This window comes from Podarcis cretensis (assembly GCF_951804945.1).
Source record: "Podarcis cretensis genome assembly, chromosome: 10".
Classification (NCBI taxonomy): Eukaryota; Metazoa; Chordata; class Lepidosauria; order Squamata; family Lacertidae; genus Podarcis; species Podarcis cretensis.
This window is the reverse complement of record NC_137179.1, coordinates 27,926,863-27,946,711: the sequence shown is the minus strand read 5'-3', so window position 1 is coordinate 27,946,711 and position 19,849 is coordinate 27,926,863. Positions and strand designations below refer to the sequence as shown.

The 19,849-nt window shown below is 46.1% G+C and overlaps 1 protein-coding gene across 1 annotated transcript; it reads right to left on the bottom strand.

Moving 5' to 3' along the window:
- Positions 1-383: 383 nt before the first annotated feature.
- Positions 384-18,982, bottom strand: MCM5 (minichromosome maintenance complex component 5). Its single transcript, XM_079992474.1, has 17 exons — positions 18,863-18,982; positions 18,021-18,216; positions 17,112-17,238; positions 16,391-16,519; positions 15,291-15,463; positions 13,141-13,296; positions 11,607-11,773; positions 10,135-10,306; positions 9,248-9,359; positions 8,391-8,534; positions 7,546-7,611; positions 7,015-7,191; positions 6,304-6,416; positions 5,130-5,258; positions 3,951-4,093; positions 3,098-3,225; positions 384-788 (listed from the first exon to the last, which is right to left on the bottom strand). The coding sequence occupies exons 2-17, from the start codon at positions 18,185-18,187 to the stop codon at positions 687-689; spliced, it is 2,205 nt and encodes a 734-aa protein (XP_079848600.1). The 5' UTR covers positions 18,188-18,216; positions 18,863-18,982; the 3' UTR covers positions 384-686.
- Between the last annotated feature and the right edge of the window lie 867 nt (positions 18,983-19,849).

Genomic DNA, 19,849 nt, shown 5'->3' with positions numbered 1-19,849 from the left:
CCTCAGCACGCTTGCTTCCTTGCCTCTACCACTGAATGACACACACACAAATGACTTCAGTTACTAACTGGCAATTAATTAATTACCGATGTGTCACCGCTGTGCACAAGAATCAGGTGGCATAAACATGCCTTGGAAAGAACACTCAAGGGAAGGATTTTTATTTTCTGCAAACGCTTCGCTCCCGGAGCCATCTCAGCGACCTCAATGCAGGCCCACTTGAGATCACCATGCAATGTGGATCACTTGAGATTGTGGTATTAATTTCCTGGACTAAGCTTCCAGGCCTTGTGTGAACGGGATCTAGCAGAAACAAGCTGGAAAGGTGACCCTCTTGCATGTATGCTGGGCAGCCCACCAAACACTCACACGCCCACAACAAACACAACTATATTTCATTTATTAAGTTTTAATGCAGCTAAAAAGCTTTTGATGTACTAGCAAAACATCAAGGCGACACTTTAATGGGAAAGCTGGAACAAAATAACAACAGCAGCAGCAGCAGCTCTTCTTATCAGCCTCTGTGCCACAAAGAGTTTCCATCCGCAAGACATAGATGGGCCGGTCTCTGAAGGACCTTTATGGTAGGGACAGGAAGCAAACAGCCTCCGGGGACTCAGAGAATTTTTGTGCCAAGTGTGGGGAGAGCCAATGCGCTCCTGAAGCTCACGGAAGGAAGTGGCGTTCTACTTGATGCGGTAGAGGACCTTGCGCTGCATGCGATGCTGGATCTCGCCACGGCGCATCATGAGTTGCAGCACTTTGTAGATGGCATGCTCAGGGTATTTCTGGGAAGGAGGCGAGAGAGCAGGAAGAGAGTCTGTGAGGCCCACTGTTTATTTTATTTACAAAATGCATATGCCGCTCAGTTGTTTTTTTAAAAAAAACTCACCACCTTGAAAGTGTTTTACGAAAAGGAGGAAACAATGAAATTATAAATAAATTTTTTAAAGAACTATTTAAAATCAATTTTAAAAAACCACTTGTCAATATTCTACATGTCTGCATATGCTTGCCTATAGTGGGCGCCAAAAAGCACACAGTGAGGCCACCTGTCTGGTGTCAACAGGCAGGGAGTTCCAAAGTGTAAGGGCTGCCACACTAAAATATCAATTACAGTGGTACCTTGGTACTCGAATGGTTGGCTCCCAAACAAATCAGCTCCCAAATGCTGCAAACCCGAAAGTGTTCCAGTTTGTGAACATTTTTCAGAAGCTGAACATGCGGCTTCCTCTTGAGTGCAGGAAGCTCCTATAGCCAATCGGAAGCCGTGCCTTGGTTTTCGAACCGTTCTGGGAGTCGAACGGACTCCCGGAACGAATTAAGTTCGAGAACCAAGGTCCCACTGTACTTACAAATGTGGCGAGAGTGGAACCTGTGACAGCACCAGTTCCATAGGTCAAAGTGTACAGGTGGACATATATGGAATGAGGAGATCTCGCAGGTAAACTGGACCCAAGCTGAAAAACAATCCCTGAACTGGGTTGGAGGTGGGGATGTTGGGTGAGTTAAGAAGCCAGCTCCTCGGTAAATTTATCATTCAGGGTGTCTAGATGAGTGTCTGCTCAACACAGTTTTAAGGGTTTGAAGGGAAAAGTGGGGTGGGTGAGGCAGAGAAGGTCAAATGCTGCTTCTTCTTTTCATTTCCACTCTGTGCTATTTATGTATTATGGGTCTATGGTCATTCCCAGTGTGGTCCATCCAGAGAAGGATCAGAGCTGGATGGGGCAGTGGTAGATGTGCAGGGTTGCATCCTCAATGACGAGAAGCAGGGCTCCAGCGATAGCTCTACAGCCCTCTTGCACACAGAAGCCACATCCTTGTGTGGGGACAGTCACGCCTTATTCCCTTCTCTTCCTTCCTTCAAAAGAGCACAGAGCCCCTTCATGCGCTTCCTAGTTGGTCTCCTATGCAGGCAGCTTACAGGGCTACCCCTGCTTTACTTCAGCAGCAGAATTGCATCCCTTGTCTGTCCTTCAAAGCATTATCCCCAACAGCTTGCCGAAGATGGCATGCTCAGAGCCAAATCAAAATGGTGAATGTGGCCAGCTGTTCAACCTCACCCAAGGGCTAGCTATGGGTGAACAGCTCATGAAAAAGCTGCCCTATGGCCCCCATGGGTGCTATAGCAGCTTTTCCAGAACCTTTCCTTACTGGGCAATGATACATGGCATTGTGAGCCTGCAAGTAGATGTCATGCAATCTGTTTAGGGTGTGTGGGAACTTTGGCTTCCAAAAGCAGAAATGTTGGCTTGTTCCCATGGAGATGAAGTGAACAGACCCCTCTTAACCTGCTTCAGAGATGACTTGCAGTGTTGGAAGAAAGGTGAGAACTTAAGAAAAGCTTTTGGATCAGGCTGATTTAATTCAACGTCTTGTTCTCTTAGTGGCCAATCAGATTCCTCTGGGAATCTCACAAGCAAGGCACGAGCGTAACAGGAGCAAGTGAAGAGCCCTCAACTATGTTAAGTGTGTTAAATGTCGTGTTAACGAAGAAAAGAGAGTCAATTCTAGGCTTGGTTATAGTAAACCTCAAGCAGGTGGGTAGGTCAGGTAGAAAATCCTTGAGTGTGAAGTGTTATTGTTTCAGAAAACAGGTACTTCAGATCTTTCAGCATCATGAAGAAATTGTGAAAGCAGTTAGAAGTGTTTGTTTTTAAAATAAATATCCCCCAGTCTGTTGCTATTCAACAAGTGGGGATAAGGAGATCAGGTGTGTGTACTTATTTCTATTTATAGATTATAAATATCCTCTCATAAAATACCAGGGCAGTTGTATAGCACTGTAAAACCATTAAAAGAGTACAAAAGTTTCTCTTCGATGGAAGTAATAGTCCAGAAGGGCTCTAGCTCAGGCCAGCACAACTTGTAACCTCAACAAAGCCAAATTTCTGAAGTGCACACCAGGGGTGGATAACATCTCATGATGCTGCAACCCTTGGCTTGTGTAAGCCTCTTAAAATTTTTGTTACTGCCTTTGAAGGACCACAAACAGAGACGGATTATCAGTTTGGCAGATCGTGTGTGGCTTCGTAGGTCGCAAATTCTGCCAGCCTCTCCCAAGCTTGCCATGAATTGCCTGACCCACTGAACTCACTTGCTTCACGAAATCCTGGATGATGCTGTGTTCGGAGACTTGGGAGCCAATGGCAAAGCGACGCTTGAGCTGCTTTTCAATGCGCGACAGCATCTCCTGGTCCTCCTGGGTAGTGAAACCCTCCACGCCTAGAGAAGAGATTTAAATGCAGTTCTCTTTAAAGGTAAAGGTACTCCTGACCGTTAGGTCCAGTCGTGGACAACTCTGTGGTTGCATGCTCATCTTGCTCTATAGGCCAAGGGAGCCAGCATTTGTCTGCAGACAGCTTCCGGGTCATGTGGCCAGCATGACTAAGCCACTTCTGGCAAACCAGAGCAGTGCACGGAAACGCCGTTTACCTTCCCACCGGAGCGGTACCTATTTATCTACTTGCACATGATGTGCTTTCAAACTGCTAGATGGGTAGGAGGTGGACCGAGCAACGGGAGCTCACCCCGTCGCGGGGATTCGAACTGCTGACCTTCTGATCAGCAAGCCCTAAGCTCTGTGGTTTAGACCACAGCGCCACCCACGTTCCTGCAGTTCTCTTTACAGAAACTTAAATGAAAAAATCTGTGGGCACCACTGCACCACCTATTTAACACAGTACAATGGGGTGGGTGGATTAGGGGTATAGTGCATCTACATGCAAAACATACCAGGTTCAATCCTCAGCATCTCCAAATAAGGCTGGGAATGTCCCTTGCCTGTGGCCTCTGGAACGCTGTCCAGAAGGGAAAGTGGCCTGGCCTAGACCCACCTTGTAATTCAATGGCACAGGCTATCGACTGCCTTTTCCACTGGAAAGAGCACAACAAGACTATGTATACCCTAACACTTGCTGTGCAAGTGTGCTGCCATTTTGTTGTCTCACCTGAGAGGCTGCCCGACATGGCAGCATCGAGCGTAGACACCTGGAAGAGACGCAGGGCTTCCTCGACATCTGCGTCCGTGGCAAAAGGCTGGAGCTTCATCTTGCTGAGGGACTCTGCAATCCGCACAATGGCCTCCAGCTGCCTGCATGGCAGAAATGAAACATCATATACAGTCGTACCTTGAATCCCGAACACCTGGCGAATTGAACGCTTTGGCTCCCGAATGCCGCAAACCCTGAAGTGAGTGGTTCCGGTTTGCAAACGTTCTTTGGAACCTGAACGTCCAACATGACTTCTGCAGCTTCCAAACATTTTTGAAGTCAAACAGACTTCCGGAATGGATTCCATTCGACTTCCAAGGTACGACCGTATATATCTCGAAGGGGAAAGAAATGAAGGTTATCGCAGCAAGGGAACTGGAAACTTACGGAGGCAAAACCTCAAATAAAATGCTGAGAATAGGAGAAACACTTGCTAGAAATTGCAATTGTTAATAGCAGGTAGAAATTGCCCTTAAGCCTAGACATGTTGCGCTTCAACACAGAATGCACATCTATACATAGTAGGAAAATAAAGCAGGTATATGACTAGGAAGAAGGGACCCAAACCTATGCTTTCCATTGAGATACAGATTTCTATGTGCAGGGATTTTTATTTTTATTTTTTTAATTGTAGAGGATCTCCACTGCAGCTGGTCAAGAGATTATGGGAGCAGTTAACGCAGGAACGTATGGTAAGGTTTCCCATTCCTGTGCCGACAACATTCAGTCATGAAACACTTTCTACACTTGAGGTCTGGAGAGGTGCAATATTACCATCTCAGCAAAAACTAGGCCAGGCAGAGAACAAAGCCTCACATAGCCAAGTCTCCCTTCTCATCAGCACACAGTCGCATTTCATGGCCCAGGCCAAGCCCAACCAGTCAGGCAAGATTCCTGAAGAGAACCTTCATCCAGCATCTGTGCCCCCACTCGATCCAAGCAGCCAGCAGAAGGACACACATCCGTCATCCAACACAACTTCTCCAAGAAAGATCTGACCATCTTGTCTCAACTGTGCATCTGTCTTGGCCTCACGCAAGGGAGCCTGCCAAGAACAAGAGGCCTCCTAGGCCATCCTCCTAGGCACCGTCCTTTACATTCCTCCCCATCCCTCACAGACACCTGCCGGCACCTCACCTGACCGTAATGGGAATGCTGGATCGACGGTCGCTTTCCCTCTCGTGCTGGCGGGCTCCGCTGCGCATGAGGATGTAGCGGTTCTTCAGCTTCTCTGCGGCCTCTGCAGAAAGACGAGGGCCACACTTCCTGCAGAGGACATTGCAGGGCTTAATAAATCAGAGGAGGCACTGAACTCGCACAATTCTACCAGAGGCTTCCCTACCAACTGGCTCGGCCACAGATCTTCCCCAGTCTCACCCATTTGGAAGAGTCTCTGTCCCATTCAAACCCCAAGCTAGAAACAGCTTTATACTTTCGAGAGCAGATTTTTGGAGATCTAATCCAGCTTTCCCTACAGCATCCCCAACGACTCAGCACTGTCATTAAACTCAGAAACACTACCCAAAACAGCTAAGCGGAAGCCCAAATTCCAGGAACTGAAGTTTGAATTGCAAGTTATAAAGGTTATACTGGAGCAATATGCCTTCACATAGTTCTGGAAGACTTGGCCTTGTGGTTTGTGGGATATGGCCCTTGACAGTAGAATGCAGTGTGGTGAGGAATGACAGTGAAAATGTTGGGAGGGTTAGGAATGGGAGACAGTGGTAAATATATGAACTATTTGAAAAGCAATTGTAATGAACAGATTACGCTAGTAGGACTGCAAGAAGTTCTGCAAGGAGGGCTATTTGAAATATTGCAAGAAAGACTATGAAGCGAATTATTAGTTAACGATAATTAAGAGTAATATAGAAATTAAGAAATGCAGACTAAGCGAGAAAGAACGGAAAATCATCAGAGGTGGTTGACAGAGGTCTAAAATATTGTTGTATGTTAAATGATTGTTGAAAATTATATATAAAAAAACCAATAAAGTGTGTGTGTGTGTGTGTGTGTGTGTGTGTGTGTGTGTGTGTATAAAATGGGGGACAGTGGTGGTATCAATATTTGTTCAATGGCACCCCTCCGTTTGCTTTAGAGCAACAAAAGAATTTACTCTGAGCTTTTAAAATCCAAGGAGGACAAGGCTTTTTAGCATTGTGACTTTCACAACTTCAGGCTGCTTTTGGTTAAAGGGGGCATGGAGAGCAAGAAAGGGGAACTTGCTAGGTCTCAGCCCACCATACAGCTTGTTTAGAAGCGCTTGCCATCCTTCCCAGGTGACGGTGCTACAATTTCTCAATTGACTCACGCTCGGCAGTAGGCGATCAGCTTCTTCAGTTTGTTCAGCTCAATCTCCCCCTCCACAGCTTGGGTCTGGGTCAGAGCACTCACATGCAGAGACATCACGTGCTTGGCCAGTATCTGTGGATACAGCACAGAGCAGGAGAGGTTGGAAGCACGAAGCACACCAAACAGGAGGCTTTTCAACATGCAGGAAACATATGGCCAGCAAAGAATTCATTTAAACAAGTGCAGGCTAGGCTCTAACAATGGCTCTGCCCTGCCTTAGTCCTCAGTTATAATCTATCCTTTAGGAAGCAGTCTCAGTTTACAGCGTGCTCTGCAGCCTTGCAAATAAAATCATCTTGTGCAAGCAGACTGCACAATATTCCCATGCCAGAGGCTGAGAGGTTGTGTGGCCTCATTGAGCAGCAAAGCATTCTGGGGCAGATATGAGACTTGGAGCACAAGATTTGTTCAGACTGGCCTTTGGATTTCAGCTTCCCAGCCTGGGGAAATGCTAAATCCTATCAAGGATGTTATGCTACCTAGGAGGGCAAGCCGATCAGAAAACATACACTGTTGGGGTCAAGGGCCTATTCCATCCTCCAGAAGTGCTCTGCCATGCCAAATGCATGAAAAGCAGGGTCATGTCTGAAGATACAGTCCCTCTTCTGCTATCCCCAGTAGGCAGCCCTACGGTGCCTTCCCTGTACACAGAGCTACTCAGCCCACCTACCATATCTCTTTCCTCATTGTGCTCATCCTTGACAATGAAGATCATGTCAAATCGGGAAAGGATGGTGGGCATGAAGTCTATGTTCTCCTCGCCTTTAGTTTCATCCCAGCGACCGAAGACGGAGTTGGCAGCTGCCAACACGGAGCAGCGCGAGTTGAGGGTGGTTGTGATACCGGCCTGTGTGAGCGAAACCGAGGCGAAAAGGAAAAAAGTCATGTCAGCAGGAATCCAAAGCATGACAGTAAATAATGCAAAATCAATGGGGACGTCAACCCACGTGCAAGTGCTGAATGCAGACCAGGCCCATAGGGTGAAGGTTAATGCTCGAAGCCACTTTGGAAACTCATCAGCTGTTTTTCCTTTTGCATGCCAGTGGGAAGAAATTAACCCCGCTTCATTGGGTCCTTACCATTTAAAAGCCCAATAAGAGATCCAAGTTTAAGCATAAGACACACAGGTTGAAGATACTTAAAGCAAGCAGGTGGGACACCATGCCTAAAAGATTGGTGCTGCCTCGGCAACGGAGCTCACTTTGGCAATGGAGATGGTTTGCTGCTCCATCGCTTCATGGATAGCCACTCTGTCATCCTCACGCATCTATAGAAACGAAAAAAGGGGGTGGGAAGGGTGGGAGGAGAGAGGAGAAACAGAATCCAAAAAAATTATAGTCAGGTTTCTCATAGGAATGGAGGAGAGCATCAAACAGTCTACACCAGGCATGGTCAAACTTGGCCCTCCAGACTACAATTCCCATCATTCCTGACCACTGGTCCTGTTAGCTAGGGATGATGGGAGTTGTAGTCCCGAAACAGCTGGTGGGCCGAGTTTGGCCATGCCTGATCTCCACTATTTCCTGCTCTTTCAGGCATGGGCAACTGATGAAAGATGCTACCCCATCTCCCCCTCCCTGAGGGCTGCACTACAATATTTTTATTTATCCATTAACTAGTGGCTGGAGGCAAACTACCGACTTTTAAACTTCAGAATGTAAACCTTTCATGTAACAAATGAATCTAGACAGCATATGATCAATATTTTGAAAAACTTTTACCTCAGGATTGTAACCATTTGCCCATAGTCCTAATGGGTGTTGTTTTTTTTAGGGCCAGTTGGCTTCTTAGCATCTGCTTATATTATGCATTACTTAATATATATTAATACACTGTCCTGACCTCATCTTTTTGTGGCATGCTGGTTGCTTTGGACTAAAATTCCCATCAGCTCCAGCCAACATGTTCAACAGCCAGAGATGATGGGAGATGTGATCCGCAGCATCTGGAAGGCTCTATGTTGGAGAAAGTTGGTGTACTAGGAGACCTGCTTCAACCATTGAACATACGGTAACGTAGAATTTTGCTGGCGCATCCGATTCCTACCTTGTCAAACTCATCAATGCAAACCACTCCCCCATCAGCCAGCACCATGGCTCCTCCTTCCATGAAGAAACTCCGTGAAGATGGGTCTCTGATCACAGAAGCTGTCAGGCCAGCTGCACTGCTGCCTTTCCCAGAGGTGTACACCTGAAAGAGGAACAGAGAGAGAGAGAGAGAGAGAGAGAGAGAGAGAGAGAGAGAGAGATGCATGTCATGTCAGATGTATACACTCTGGAGCCCAGTCAGTTTATGGAAAACCTGGTGTAACCCAGTAATGTGGGAAACAGATACATCTCAAAGGGGGAGATCATCCTGAGTCAAGGCCCTATCATGGAGATGGGCCTTCTATGTACCTCCCACTCCGAATCCTGGCAGGAACTGCAAGGAAAGCCCCCACCCCCAATGAAATTTCTGAATTGTCTATTATGGGGTCAGGAAGCTTCTTCTGCAGATACTTGGGCTCTAGGCTGTACAAGGCTTTATAATCAAGCCCAGTAGCATACAGGCAGCTGGTGTACAACTATTAAGATAGGTGGTCCATGATCCCATATAACTTCCCCAGTTAATAAACCTGGCGGCCAGATTCTGCACTCACTATAGCTTCTGTTTTCAAGGGCAGCCTGCATAGAGTATATTGCAACAATCCAAATGAGGTTGTTGAGCAGATGGGCTTTGATGGGCAGTAACCCATGCCCATCAAAGATCAGTTTGAATGCATTTTTTATATATCCATGGGTTATATTCTTGTGAATTCAGTTGGGTAGTTCTGATGCATTGTATGGCTATTTCTTTTTGGTGCAATAAAGCAGTACAGATTTTTCTATTTTTAACCCCAAAGAGGCAATATGCAGGACACTTACCCCAATGGGTGAACATCTTTCTACAAACTTCAGCAGCTGGGACTTGGCTGTGCCTGGGTCTCCCAACATGAGCAGATTAATATCCCCTCTGCGGGTCAGCCCATCGGGAAGCCTGTAGAGTAAAGCCAGAGAGAGGAGGAGAGGTGAGCTCATTTCTTAGTAGCCCCATTTTGGCTCCACCTGTCAGCACTCACCACCCGAGTTTGCTATTAGGAACAGAGTTGATGTATTTCAAACCAGCCGGTCGAAAAGCTGCCGCCAAGAGCTTCAAGGCCATTGGGAAGGAGTGGCACCTTCTTCCATTCCATCTTACCAAGTTATTGGCATTAAATTAGCCACAGATGCTCGTGTTGTCATTTGATTGGCTTGTTAATGCATTATGTCCCAAGTTAGTGAGTGGAAGTTTTGAGAAGCGAGCTTGGAACTGCCCAGGTCAACTAGAGACATCCTCAGTGAAGAAGGCATGTGATCAACATGGCCTTTATTTCATCTTAATATACTTCTGATATGTCTCGACTCTACTCGACAGGAATACAGTGGTACCTCGAGTTACATACGCTTCAGGTTACAGACTCCACTAACCCAGAAATATTACCTGGGGTTAAGAACTTTGCTTCAGGATGAGAACAGAAATCGTGCAGCAGCAGGAGGCCCCATTAGCTAAAGTGGTGCTTCAGGTTAACAACAATTTCAGGTTAATAACAGACCTCCAGAACAAATTAAGTTCTTAACCTGAGGTATTACTGCAGTCATGACACACACTGGACACAAATGAAACTGTTAAATGGGCTGCTCTCCTTCAACATGGAAGGAAGGGGACATGAAAGGACACTTTCTTCTAATTGTATTCCCTTGTTTTGTTCTTCCTTCATGCCAACTGCCAATACCTCTTCCGAGAGCCTCCAAAGAGCATGCAGGCAATAGCCTTCTTGATATCACTGCTTCCATAGATGGAGGGAGCAATACTCTTGGCAATCGTCTCATAAATATTGGGCATGGAAGCGAGTCGTCGAAAGTCCTCTTCTTCCTGAGGAGTCACAGAACTACTGACACTACGTCCTAGAGGAGAGAATACAGAAACACTCAGGACACTCAATTTTAATTATTTTAAGCATTCACTGCAATGTCACAGTAGCCCCCATTTTTTATATTTTCCCCATCCCGAACATTACCATTTCTTTCGGTACACTTAGAAAAACTTCATCCCTATTTTACAAAGGAGAGGACACATCCCCAGAAGAATATGGGTGGAGGTTTATTTATTTAACAACATTTGTATACGACTTAGTTGTAAGGGGACGCAGGTGGCGCTGTGGGTTAAAGCCTCAGCGCCTAGGACTTGCCGATCGAAAGGTCGGCGGTTCGAATCCCTGCGGCGGGGTGCGCTCCCGCTGCTCGGTCCCAGCGCCTGCCAACCTAGCAGTTCGAAAGCACCTCCGGGTGCAAGTAGATAAATAGGGACCGCTTACCAGCGGGAAGGTAAACGGCGTTTCCGTGTGCGGCTCTGGCTCGCCAGAGCAGCTATGTCACGCTGGCCATGTGACCCGGAAGTGTCTCCGGACAGCGCTGGCCCCTGGCCTCTTAAGTGAGATGGGCGCACAACCCCAGAGTCTGTCAAGACTGGCCCGTACGGGCAGGGGTACCTTTACCTTTACCTTAGTTGTAAATAAAACCTCTAAGTGGTTCACAAAGTATCTAAAATACACATTAAAAACGTCAATGGAAGTGAAAGACTAAAATGTAGTTGTTGTGTTTTTTTAAAAAAAATCAAAATATAAATACAATCCACAGTTAAATGTATACAGTGCAAGCAAAAAGCAGGTTAAAATACATGGTAACTTCACGTTTGATTAGGCTTGCCGAAAATAATAAAAAAAATTCAGCAGGACCCAGAAAAAGAACTGCAAAGATACATACTTAATGTCAATCAGCAGGGAGTTCCAGAAGTGCAGGAGTTGCCACAATAAAAGGCAGATTCCTTACAAGGGCAGAATGAACATGATGTGGCACGTTTAAAAGTGCCAGTTCCACAGATGGATGTGTTCGATTAGGCATATACATGTCTGCTCCCATTTATTCTACCAATAAATAATTCAATACCCGCAGACAAATCAAATTGATAGCACCTCTATGTGACACATTAAGAAATTAGCAGAGTGGGCCAGAGTTTGAGTAGTGAGACAGGAATTGCCTGGGGCTAACGTGAGGTTAAGTTGCCTCTCAGCCACAACACCAAAGGGCTGCTCTTCAAATCAAAGCATTCCTGAGCAGGTGGTTCAAATTCACAAGAATACAAAAGAAGCAGGGCAATATTAAGAACCAGAAACAAAGGAGCAGAGTTTTCCAAAAGCAGCTTTACCCGAGCCTTCAGTGTCCACTTGGATTCCCACCACACGGATGTAAGAGCTTCGTATGCCCACGCCAACATTGTCCCGGCCCTTGTTCTTCGTGAGGCCAGACTTCTTGATGGAGTAGATGCCCATGATGGTCACTCTGTTCCCAGGGACAACCTTGTCACATAAATACCTGGAAAAACAATTAGCATAAGCAAGGAGGGAAAGAAAAGTGGAACTGTACGATTGCTTTTTGTTTCCTCTTGAATGACAAAAAGATTACCGAGTACGCATGCCTCAAATATTGCAGAGTTGGCCCAGGAGACAAAATTTTGTCATTTTATTTACTATCAGGTATTTTTATGTTGCTTTTCCATTGTACATCTTTATCTTTAGAATGCTCACAGTGGTTAACAACAAGCCAAGAATGCTCTAACTGTTTTCAACACATGCACCTAAGCAAGATGGCAATCGCTGTGTTCCTGCATCATTCAGCTGGTGGGTGGTTGACCCAGTGTACCAGCTGGGAATTGGACTAGAAAATAAGTCTTTGGGTTCCTTCCAAATTTGCTAAATAGCTTTATAGTGCAGTCTTATTTCATGCCTACTCAGAAGTAAGACCCAGCGAGTTCACTGAAACTTACTCCCAGATAAGTGTGCGTAGGATTGCAGTTTTAAATAAGTATCAACAGGGCCATTCCTGTGGCCCACCTACATTCTCATGTCTTCAGGAACCACCATTATCTAACAACCCCTACCCAAAAAGTACACAGAAGGTGTCAAAGCACCGGTACCTTCTTTTATCCAATTTTGTAGAGCCAGAGGACACTGCAACCGACTCAAATGTTCGATGTAGCCATTCTTATGACAGGTTCAGCATCTTACATCAGCATCAGATCATTTGGTCCACCTAGATCAGCCACAGGCGAAACTCCGGCCCTCCAGATGTTTGGGACTACAATTCCCATCATTTCTGACCACTGGTCCTGTTAGCTAGAGATGATGGGAACTGTAGTCCCAAACATCTGGCGGGTCGGAGTTTGTCTATGCCCAGTTTGTCTGACCTAGATTACCGCCTACACCAGGAATTAGGAACCTGTGACCCCACTAGATACTGTTTATTTAAAATTTCTAGAAGTATTTATAGACCATCCGTCATATAAATACCGGGGTAATACACAGCAACATTTACAAAAAAAAAAAAGCATCATATACCATAGAACAATGCAGTGTTATCATAAAAATGACTGGCTCATCTTTCGATATAACCTCTCATTAGTCCCAGCCAGCATGGGAACCAGTCGGGGTTGATGGGAGTTGTAGTCCAACATCTGGATGGCCAGAGCTTAGATATTCCTGGTCTACACTGATTGCCATCAGCTCTCCAGGCTTTCAGATAGGGCTCTTTCCCCATCACCTGTTATCTGAACTTTTTACCTGGAGGTGCCTAGGGGGTTGAACCTGAGAACTCTTGATTTCAAAGCATTTGTTCTACCACCAAGAAATAAACCCCTCTTCCTAACAACAAAGTTCCCTAAATTAGCTGATGGAAGTCGTCACCTGTCGCAGTAGAGCTGCATGTGCCTGGGCATCTCCCCATGGGGGACAGCATCTGGAGACTCCTGGAGCTTCAGGGTCTGGAAATCCACACATTTGCACTTGTCTGGAACAATGAAGTATGGGTCCAAAGGGCACTTTGTTAGGCCTGTCTGTTCCCTGAAAAGGGGAGGAGGGAAGAGAGAGGGGGGAAATGGGTGCAGGGAAGATGGGAGCAGATTGTACATTAGAGTTTTTATTTATACTTTTCAAATTTATACATTTTCTTTATACATTTATACATTTTCTTAATTCTACAATCATTTTAACATTTCAAAGTTTGACTTCCTTTCCCCTCTTTCTGCCGTTCCTTAATTTTTTAAATATCTTCTGCATATCCAAATTCATTTAATTTGCTCATTTGATTATCTACTTTAAATATAAACTGCTGATCCTGCCAATGTTTTTATCTGTTCGAAATTCATCTGTAAATATTCAATAATTATCTTGATTTCTTATTCTTCCAGAGAGTTTTGCCATTTCTGCATATTCCATAAGTTTTTGTATCCATTCTTCCTTTGCTGATTCCATTAGAAGGTGCTCGGTGGTGTGCTTTTATCATCTTTGTCTAAGTCATCTTCCAAGACACCTAGTCTGGCAAGTCATGAAAATCCCGGTTTTGCAGATTAATAGAACCAAGAGACACCAAACCTGCCCCAAGATTACCTACTGTGCCCAAGGAAGGTTGCTGAACCCACAGACCTCAGCTTCATGTGGGGACCATATATTCACCTGACCCCCACTCACAAAACTGTCAAGGGATAGCCTTCAGAGGACATACTAAAGATATAGGGTTGTCTTACCTGTGCACTGCTGGGAGAAAAGTAAAAGTAAACCAAAGTCTGTAAGTCAGCTAAAGCAGGCATGGGGAACCTTTGCAGATGTTGCTGAACCAGAACCCCATCACCTCTGGCCATCAATCGTGCATGTTGAAGGTTTATTGAAATTGCATTTCAGCAGCCTCTGGAGGGCCAAAGGTTCCCCACACCTGAGTAAAAAGGATTTGATTGACCCAACGCACTACTTGCTCTTCTGCGGTGGTACAATTAGGTTAGTTTTAGGCTCTGAGCTCAGCAGCCTGATATTACCAACTGATGTGGGTGGGTGCTGTGCATCTTTCCATCAGCTTCAAAATGTAAGGTAAGCCAGTCCTTCTGTATCTGGAGGCCCTGGACTTCTGCCCCAAAGTTGCCCACAGCCCCCAAGTGAGCCAAGTGCTCTTGATTAAAAGCTGCTGATCACCATGCTGGTTCTGTTTAATTCTTAGGTCCTTTCTGAGAACACGGGACAATTGCATTTCCCATGAAGGAGGTATCAAAAATCTTAGAAAGAGGGCAGGAAACCTTAAGCAAAACTAAGGCTGCAGTCTTATGGCTGCCTTCTTGAGAACAAGGTCCATTTATAATAATAATAAAATGTCCAGTAGCACCAATTAAGTTTGTTCTGGGTATAAGCTTTCGTGTACACATGAAAGCTTACACCCAGAACAAATTTAGTTGGTCTCTAAGGTGCTACTGGACATTATTTTATTTATTTCGACTGCGTCAGACCAACATGGCTACTTATCTGAACCAAGATCCATTTAACTTAGTGTGATTGACGTCTGAGCAAACACACATAATACTCTGCCATAAAACAAATGACAGGGGCTGCAATCCAACCCTCCCCTGGGGCATGCATGTATTGAGTGAAGGCAACCCTTTGCTTGCATCTCCTGGCTCAGCCCAATGCCTAACAGTATCCTGACCAGCAAACCCCCAAAGTGGGGCACTCTGGGGCTGCGCCAGACTGAAATGCACTAGATCCTGAGCTGCTCTCACAGCTGATCTGCCTGGTCCTCCCCCCCCCCAACCTTTCATCTGCTGTGGGTGGCCTGGTTGTGCCTCTGCAGAGCCTTGGTAGTGCAAAGTTTAGATTGCTCTGTAAGACTGCAGAAACTCGTACCAGGTTTCTTGGCAGTAAGGTCCAGTAAATTCCAGTGTCCTGAGGGCAAGCTCTAAATAATGCAATTTAGCTGGGCGTGTACTGGGTTGCACTGCAGGAGGATTTTGCACGTGAGATGGGGCAGACAAACAAGAGAAGAGATGCACTGGGAAAGGGACTTTCAGCCTTACGTGCTGCATTTCCGAGGAAGAGCGTATCCTTCCAGGCCAGGGCGCAAGGCAATGTTGGGGATGATGTTTCGGCATGTGCGACACTGGATGGTGATCCTGGTGGCTTTGGCTCTTACAGCAGTTGCAGCAATGATGATTCCTGGGATCTTCACCAGATGAGACATCTGCTCCGACTGCAAAACAAGCAGGAGGGAAACACAGCTGTGAACGAGCTCCAAAGGAAACAGCTGCAAATTGCACCCTGAAGTGTTCAGAGCCAAATGCAATAAATCCACAAATCCCAATTTCTCTTCCCCTGTACCTAACAAAATCAGTTTTTAAAAACTCGAAATGAGGGCTTCCGGCATGATGGCGACCAGCACTCTACTAACGTGAGCTCGTTGATTTTATCTTTTTATTCTTTCTTACTCCTTTTAAAGACTATTTTAATGAACAGTGAGCTTAGATAAATCTAAGCATCCCACCGCATTTTATCTCACTTTCTGTACTCCTGACTCTTCTTGGAAGTTTAAAGCTGAATTGACTATCTTATCACATTGTGAAGAGTTTACAGGAAGACTCATGGGCTGTTTCCACCACAAGTTTGGAGGCTGTTGGAAAACTCGAAATGTTCCCGTTTCTAAATGCAGGTAGGTAAATGGGGAAATAAAGCCAAGAATGCAAATCAAAACATTTAATGAATGTACACAATGTGCCTAACATACTCGACCACAGAATATGGTTTTTAAAAGATTTTATTTTCAAAGCTGAGAATTGTGGAAGATTTGGACATAGGCATGAAAATTTCCAGGGGCAGCTTCCTATGTGAACTTAAGGATTGTTGTCTCCCTGCCCACATAGAGAGAGGGAGCCATCAAACTTCCTGGGTCAAGCAAATGATAGGTGGTTACCACCATTTCCTTGTTTACAAGGCTTATGGATGCAGAGGGGATCCACATTAGTTTTGGCTTTGCAAAACTAATGCTTATCACCCACTTCTACTGACTCGCTATGAGGCTTCGAGCAAGACCATGTGTTTTTTCCAAAGGGTTTCTCCACATCTAAATGCTCTATTGTAGCTTCTCCTCTTCAGTCTATCATAGTAAATCCACCCAGCTCACCTTGAGACTGCGGATATTGGCTGGATTGGCATCCGACCTCAGCATGACTTGAATGTCTTGAAGAGTCTCCTCTCCCGTTGGACGAGGGCGTGTTATTTCATCAGCCACCTCCTTTGCTGCTTCCTCTAGCTGAGAAAAAGAACGGTGCTGCTCAGAACATCAGAAGCCAATGGCTATCACTCCCTTTGTTAGCAAGCTCAGGTGGTTAGTGTCAACAGAAATGAAGCCGCTAAGAAGTATGAGGGAGGTATCAGCAGAAGTACATTGGGCGGGGGCAAAAAGCCCAAGACTACCAAAGAAGAACTGAGCATGCTAAGTGATGGTTGAATGAGCAAAAAGAAAAGAAGGGGGGGAATGGAACAGAGTAGGGCATAACTGGCCAGCAATATTTTGTTTCAGGTCCCCCTTAGGGAGAGCCAGTATGGTGTAGTGGTTGGACTAGGACCTGAGAGACCAGGGTTCAAATCTCTACTTGGCCATGAGACTCACTGGGTGACCTTAGGCCAGTACCCAACTCTCAGCCTAACCAACCTCACAGGGTTGTTGTGAGGATAATATGGAGAAGGGAAGGGGAGAATAAGGCATACAACCTTGGTCTCTTTGGAGGAAAGGTGGAATATAATATGTAATAACTAATAATAAATCAGTGCTGTCCATGTTCATCTGACTGCAACCCACTATTTCTGTCTCCCAGCCCTTCTCACCCTTGCCCCATACATACCAGCTGCAGGTGCTCAGCAGGCTGCTTGAACAGGTAGTCTGCCAGGTCCTCATCAAAGCTTGCCAAGTCCTCCATCTCCACCTCAATCCAGTACTCCCCCAGGTTGTAATGCCGCTTAAGCTCATCTCTTGAGATTGCGGGGGGGGGGGGGGGGAGAAAACAAGTTTAGTTTGGCAGGAGTTAAAAGTGACAAGCTCACACCCTAGTACACACTAATATTCTACTGTGTTCATGCTCCTTTGTTTTTGTTATTTAATCTTATTTTTTTTTCCTGATTGGTAGCTGCCTTGAGAACTTTGCAAAGGGGTAGTAGCCATGTTAGCCTCTTGCAGTGAAAACAATCCAAGAGCCTTGCAACAATTTGTCAGATGGCTCATGCGGTTCAAATCCCCGCGACAGGGTGAGCTCCCGTTGCTGGGTCCCTGCTCCTGCCAACCTAGCAGTTTGAAAGCACGTCAAAGTGCAAGTAGATAAGTAGGTACTGCTCCGGCGGGAAGGTAAACGGCGTTTCCATGTGCTGCTCTGGTTCGCCAGAAGCAGCTTAGTCATGCTGGCCACATGACCCGGAAGCTGTATTGGCCTCGGCCAATACAGTGAGATGAGCGCCACAACCCCAGAGTCAGTTACGACTGGACCTAATGGTCAGGGGTCCCTTTACCTTTACCTTAAGGTGCCAGAAGACCCTGAGAACTTTGTCACAGGACAGCCTATAAATACAGTAAACAGAGCCATACTAATCCAAACCAGTAACAGATGCAAAGCACAATACATTAAAAGCACAATGCTACACTTATCTACTCAGGAGTTAAGTCCTACTAAGTTCAAAGGGGGGTTTACTCCTAGATAAGTAGATACTGTGCAGCATTTTAGCCTTTAAGTTAAATGGGTACAAAAAAAGGAAGAAGGCACCTGTATTTGAAGGTGAAGCCAGTCCGGTCTGTTCCAACCCGATATTGTCTTAAAAACTCTTTGAAACGTTTCTGCAGCTGGGACTTTCGGACTTGCCCCTCATCAGCTACTGGGTCCCCACCGAAGCTGTCACTGTAGAAGATGCCAGGGTCATCAAAACCAGACATGATGATTCCCTGTACAGAAAAGGAAGGATCTGTAAAAGAACAAAAGGGAAAAGAGACCAGACACGGGTTGGCATCTAAGACCTAATCCATGGGTAGGCAAACTAAGGCCCAGGGGCCAGATCTGGGGCCAGGGCCCCTTCTAAACCCGGCCTGTGGACAGTCCAGGAATCAGCTTGTTTTTACATGAGTAGAATGTGCCCTTTTATTTAAAATGCATCTCTGGGTTATTTGTGGGGCATAGGAATTTGTTCATTTCTCCCCCCCCCCAAAAAAAAATAGCCTGACCCCCCCCCCACAAGGTCTGAGGGACAGTGGAACGGCCCCCTGCTGAAAAGGTTTGCTGACCCCTGACCTAATCCAAACCACAGCAGAGTACCCAGAAAGATAAAAAGTGCATCTGAGCATGTACAAAGCCACAGTGCAACAGTCAGTTGGACTTTTCCTTTTTTGCGTGTTCTTTCAAAAAGTCAGATTCTGACATTGCCAGGCCATCAATAGGACAAGAGGTCCCGGATATGGAGACAATAAGGTTAGGGAACGAGGGGCCACTTCCCCGGCCTTGCATCCGACATCCCAGTGGTAAAAGCTACTTACTTGCCCCCCCCCCTCAAACAAGCAATCGAGAGCCGCTTCCCCCTCCCCCCTCCCGGGCTGGCAAACCCCGAATGCACCCACCTGCTTCTCCAGCCACTAACTCGATTCCCGGGACAAACAAACTTCCGCCCCCTCGGCGCGAAGAGAACGCCAGACGTTTTCGCGGCAAAAAGAAAAAGTAACCCGCCTATTTTCACCGCACCGCTCGCTCCCATTGGGCCAAAGGGCCTAAGAGCTTCGTGATTGGTTTCAGGCGCAAGCGGCTTAACCCCGCCTTCTCCGATCGCGAGAAAGCGACGCCGGTAGGCGTCGAAGCCGATTGGAGGAAGGAGAAATGAGACCACGCCCCTTTGCCTGCTTTTTTCTTTGATGAAATGACTAAGCCGCAGTTGGAGAAGGTTTTGCCGCCAAAAGCCTTGAACGGAGCGGAAAAGATGCAGGAGGCGGAAAGGCTTAAGATGGCGGCTGCCAGTACGGCAGCGTGGAGAGGCGTGGGCTGCTGTCCTGTTGTTGTCCCCACCACCACGACCTCTTCGTATGCATAGAAGGTCCCCGGGCACCCCATGCTCACCCACAAAATTGACACAGCGGCTTCTTTTGATTGTAAAAAACTGCATGGGAAATCAGAAGTCTAGATAGGGGGCGCTTAACCCCTCCATAGAGGAAATTGCATTGTGCGGAGATGCACCCAGTGCCAGATTTATGTATAAGATAAACAAACTATAGCTTAGGGCCCCACTCTCTTCGCGGCCCCCCCAAAAATTAAAGAAAAAACCTATGTAGAGTTCTAAAATATAAAATTAATTTTAAAAAACAAAAACAAACCTACATACAGCAACAGTGTTTGGTGTTGCGTAGGCTCCTATGATGTAAGTAATGGGCCCTGCCTGCTAGCCTGCTCCCTAAAATTTCACTGGTTTGCTCATTTCTATAAATAGGGTGCCTACATTCTGCATGGACTGGTTGCATGGCAGCATGTACAAATGGCTTAGATACCTATTACGTCCATAAATTACCATATGAAGGCAGCCCTGTTTAGGGAAACTTTTAATGCTTAATAGACTATTG

Bases quoted from the DNA above. Each gene is read 5' to 3' on its own strand.
- MCM5 (XM_079992474.1), bottom strand. From the start codon at position 18,187: ATGTCTGGTTTTGATGACCCTGGCATCTTCTACAGTGACAGCTTCGGT. The intron at 13,297-15,290 runs GTAAGGCTGAAA...TCCCCTTTTCAG, and splicing joins CTTCCTCGGAAATGCAGCAC to GGAACAGACAGGCCTAACAA. The intron at 11,774-13,140 runs GTGACGACTTCC...TTGTTTTTCCAG, and splicing joins ATGCAGCTCTACTGCGACAG to GTATTTATGTGACAAGGTTG.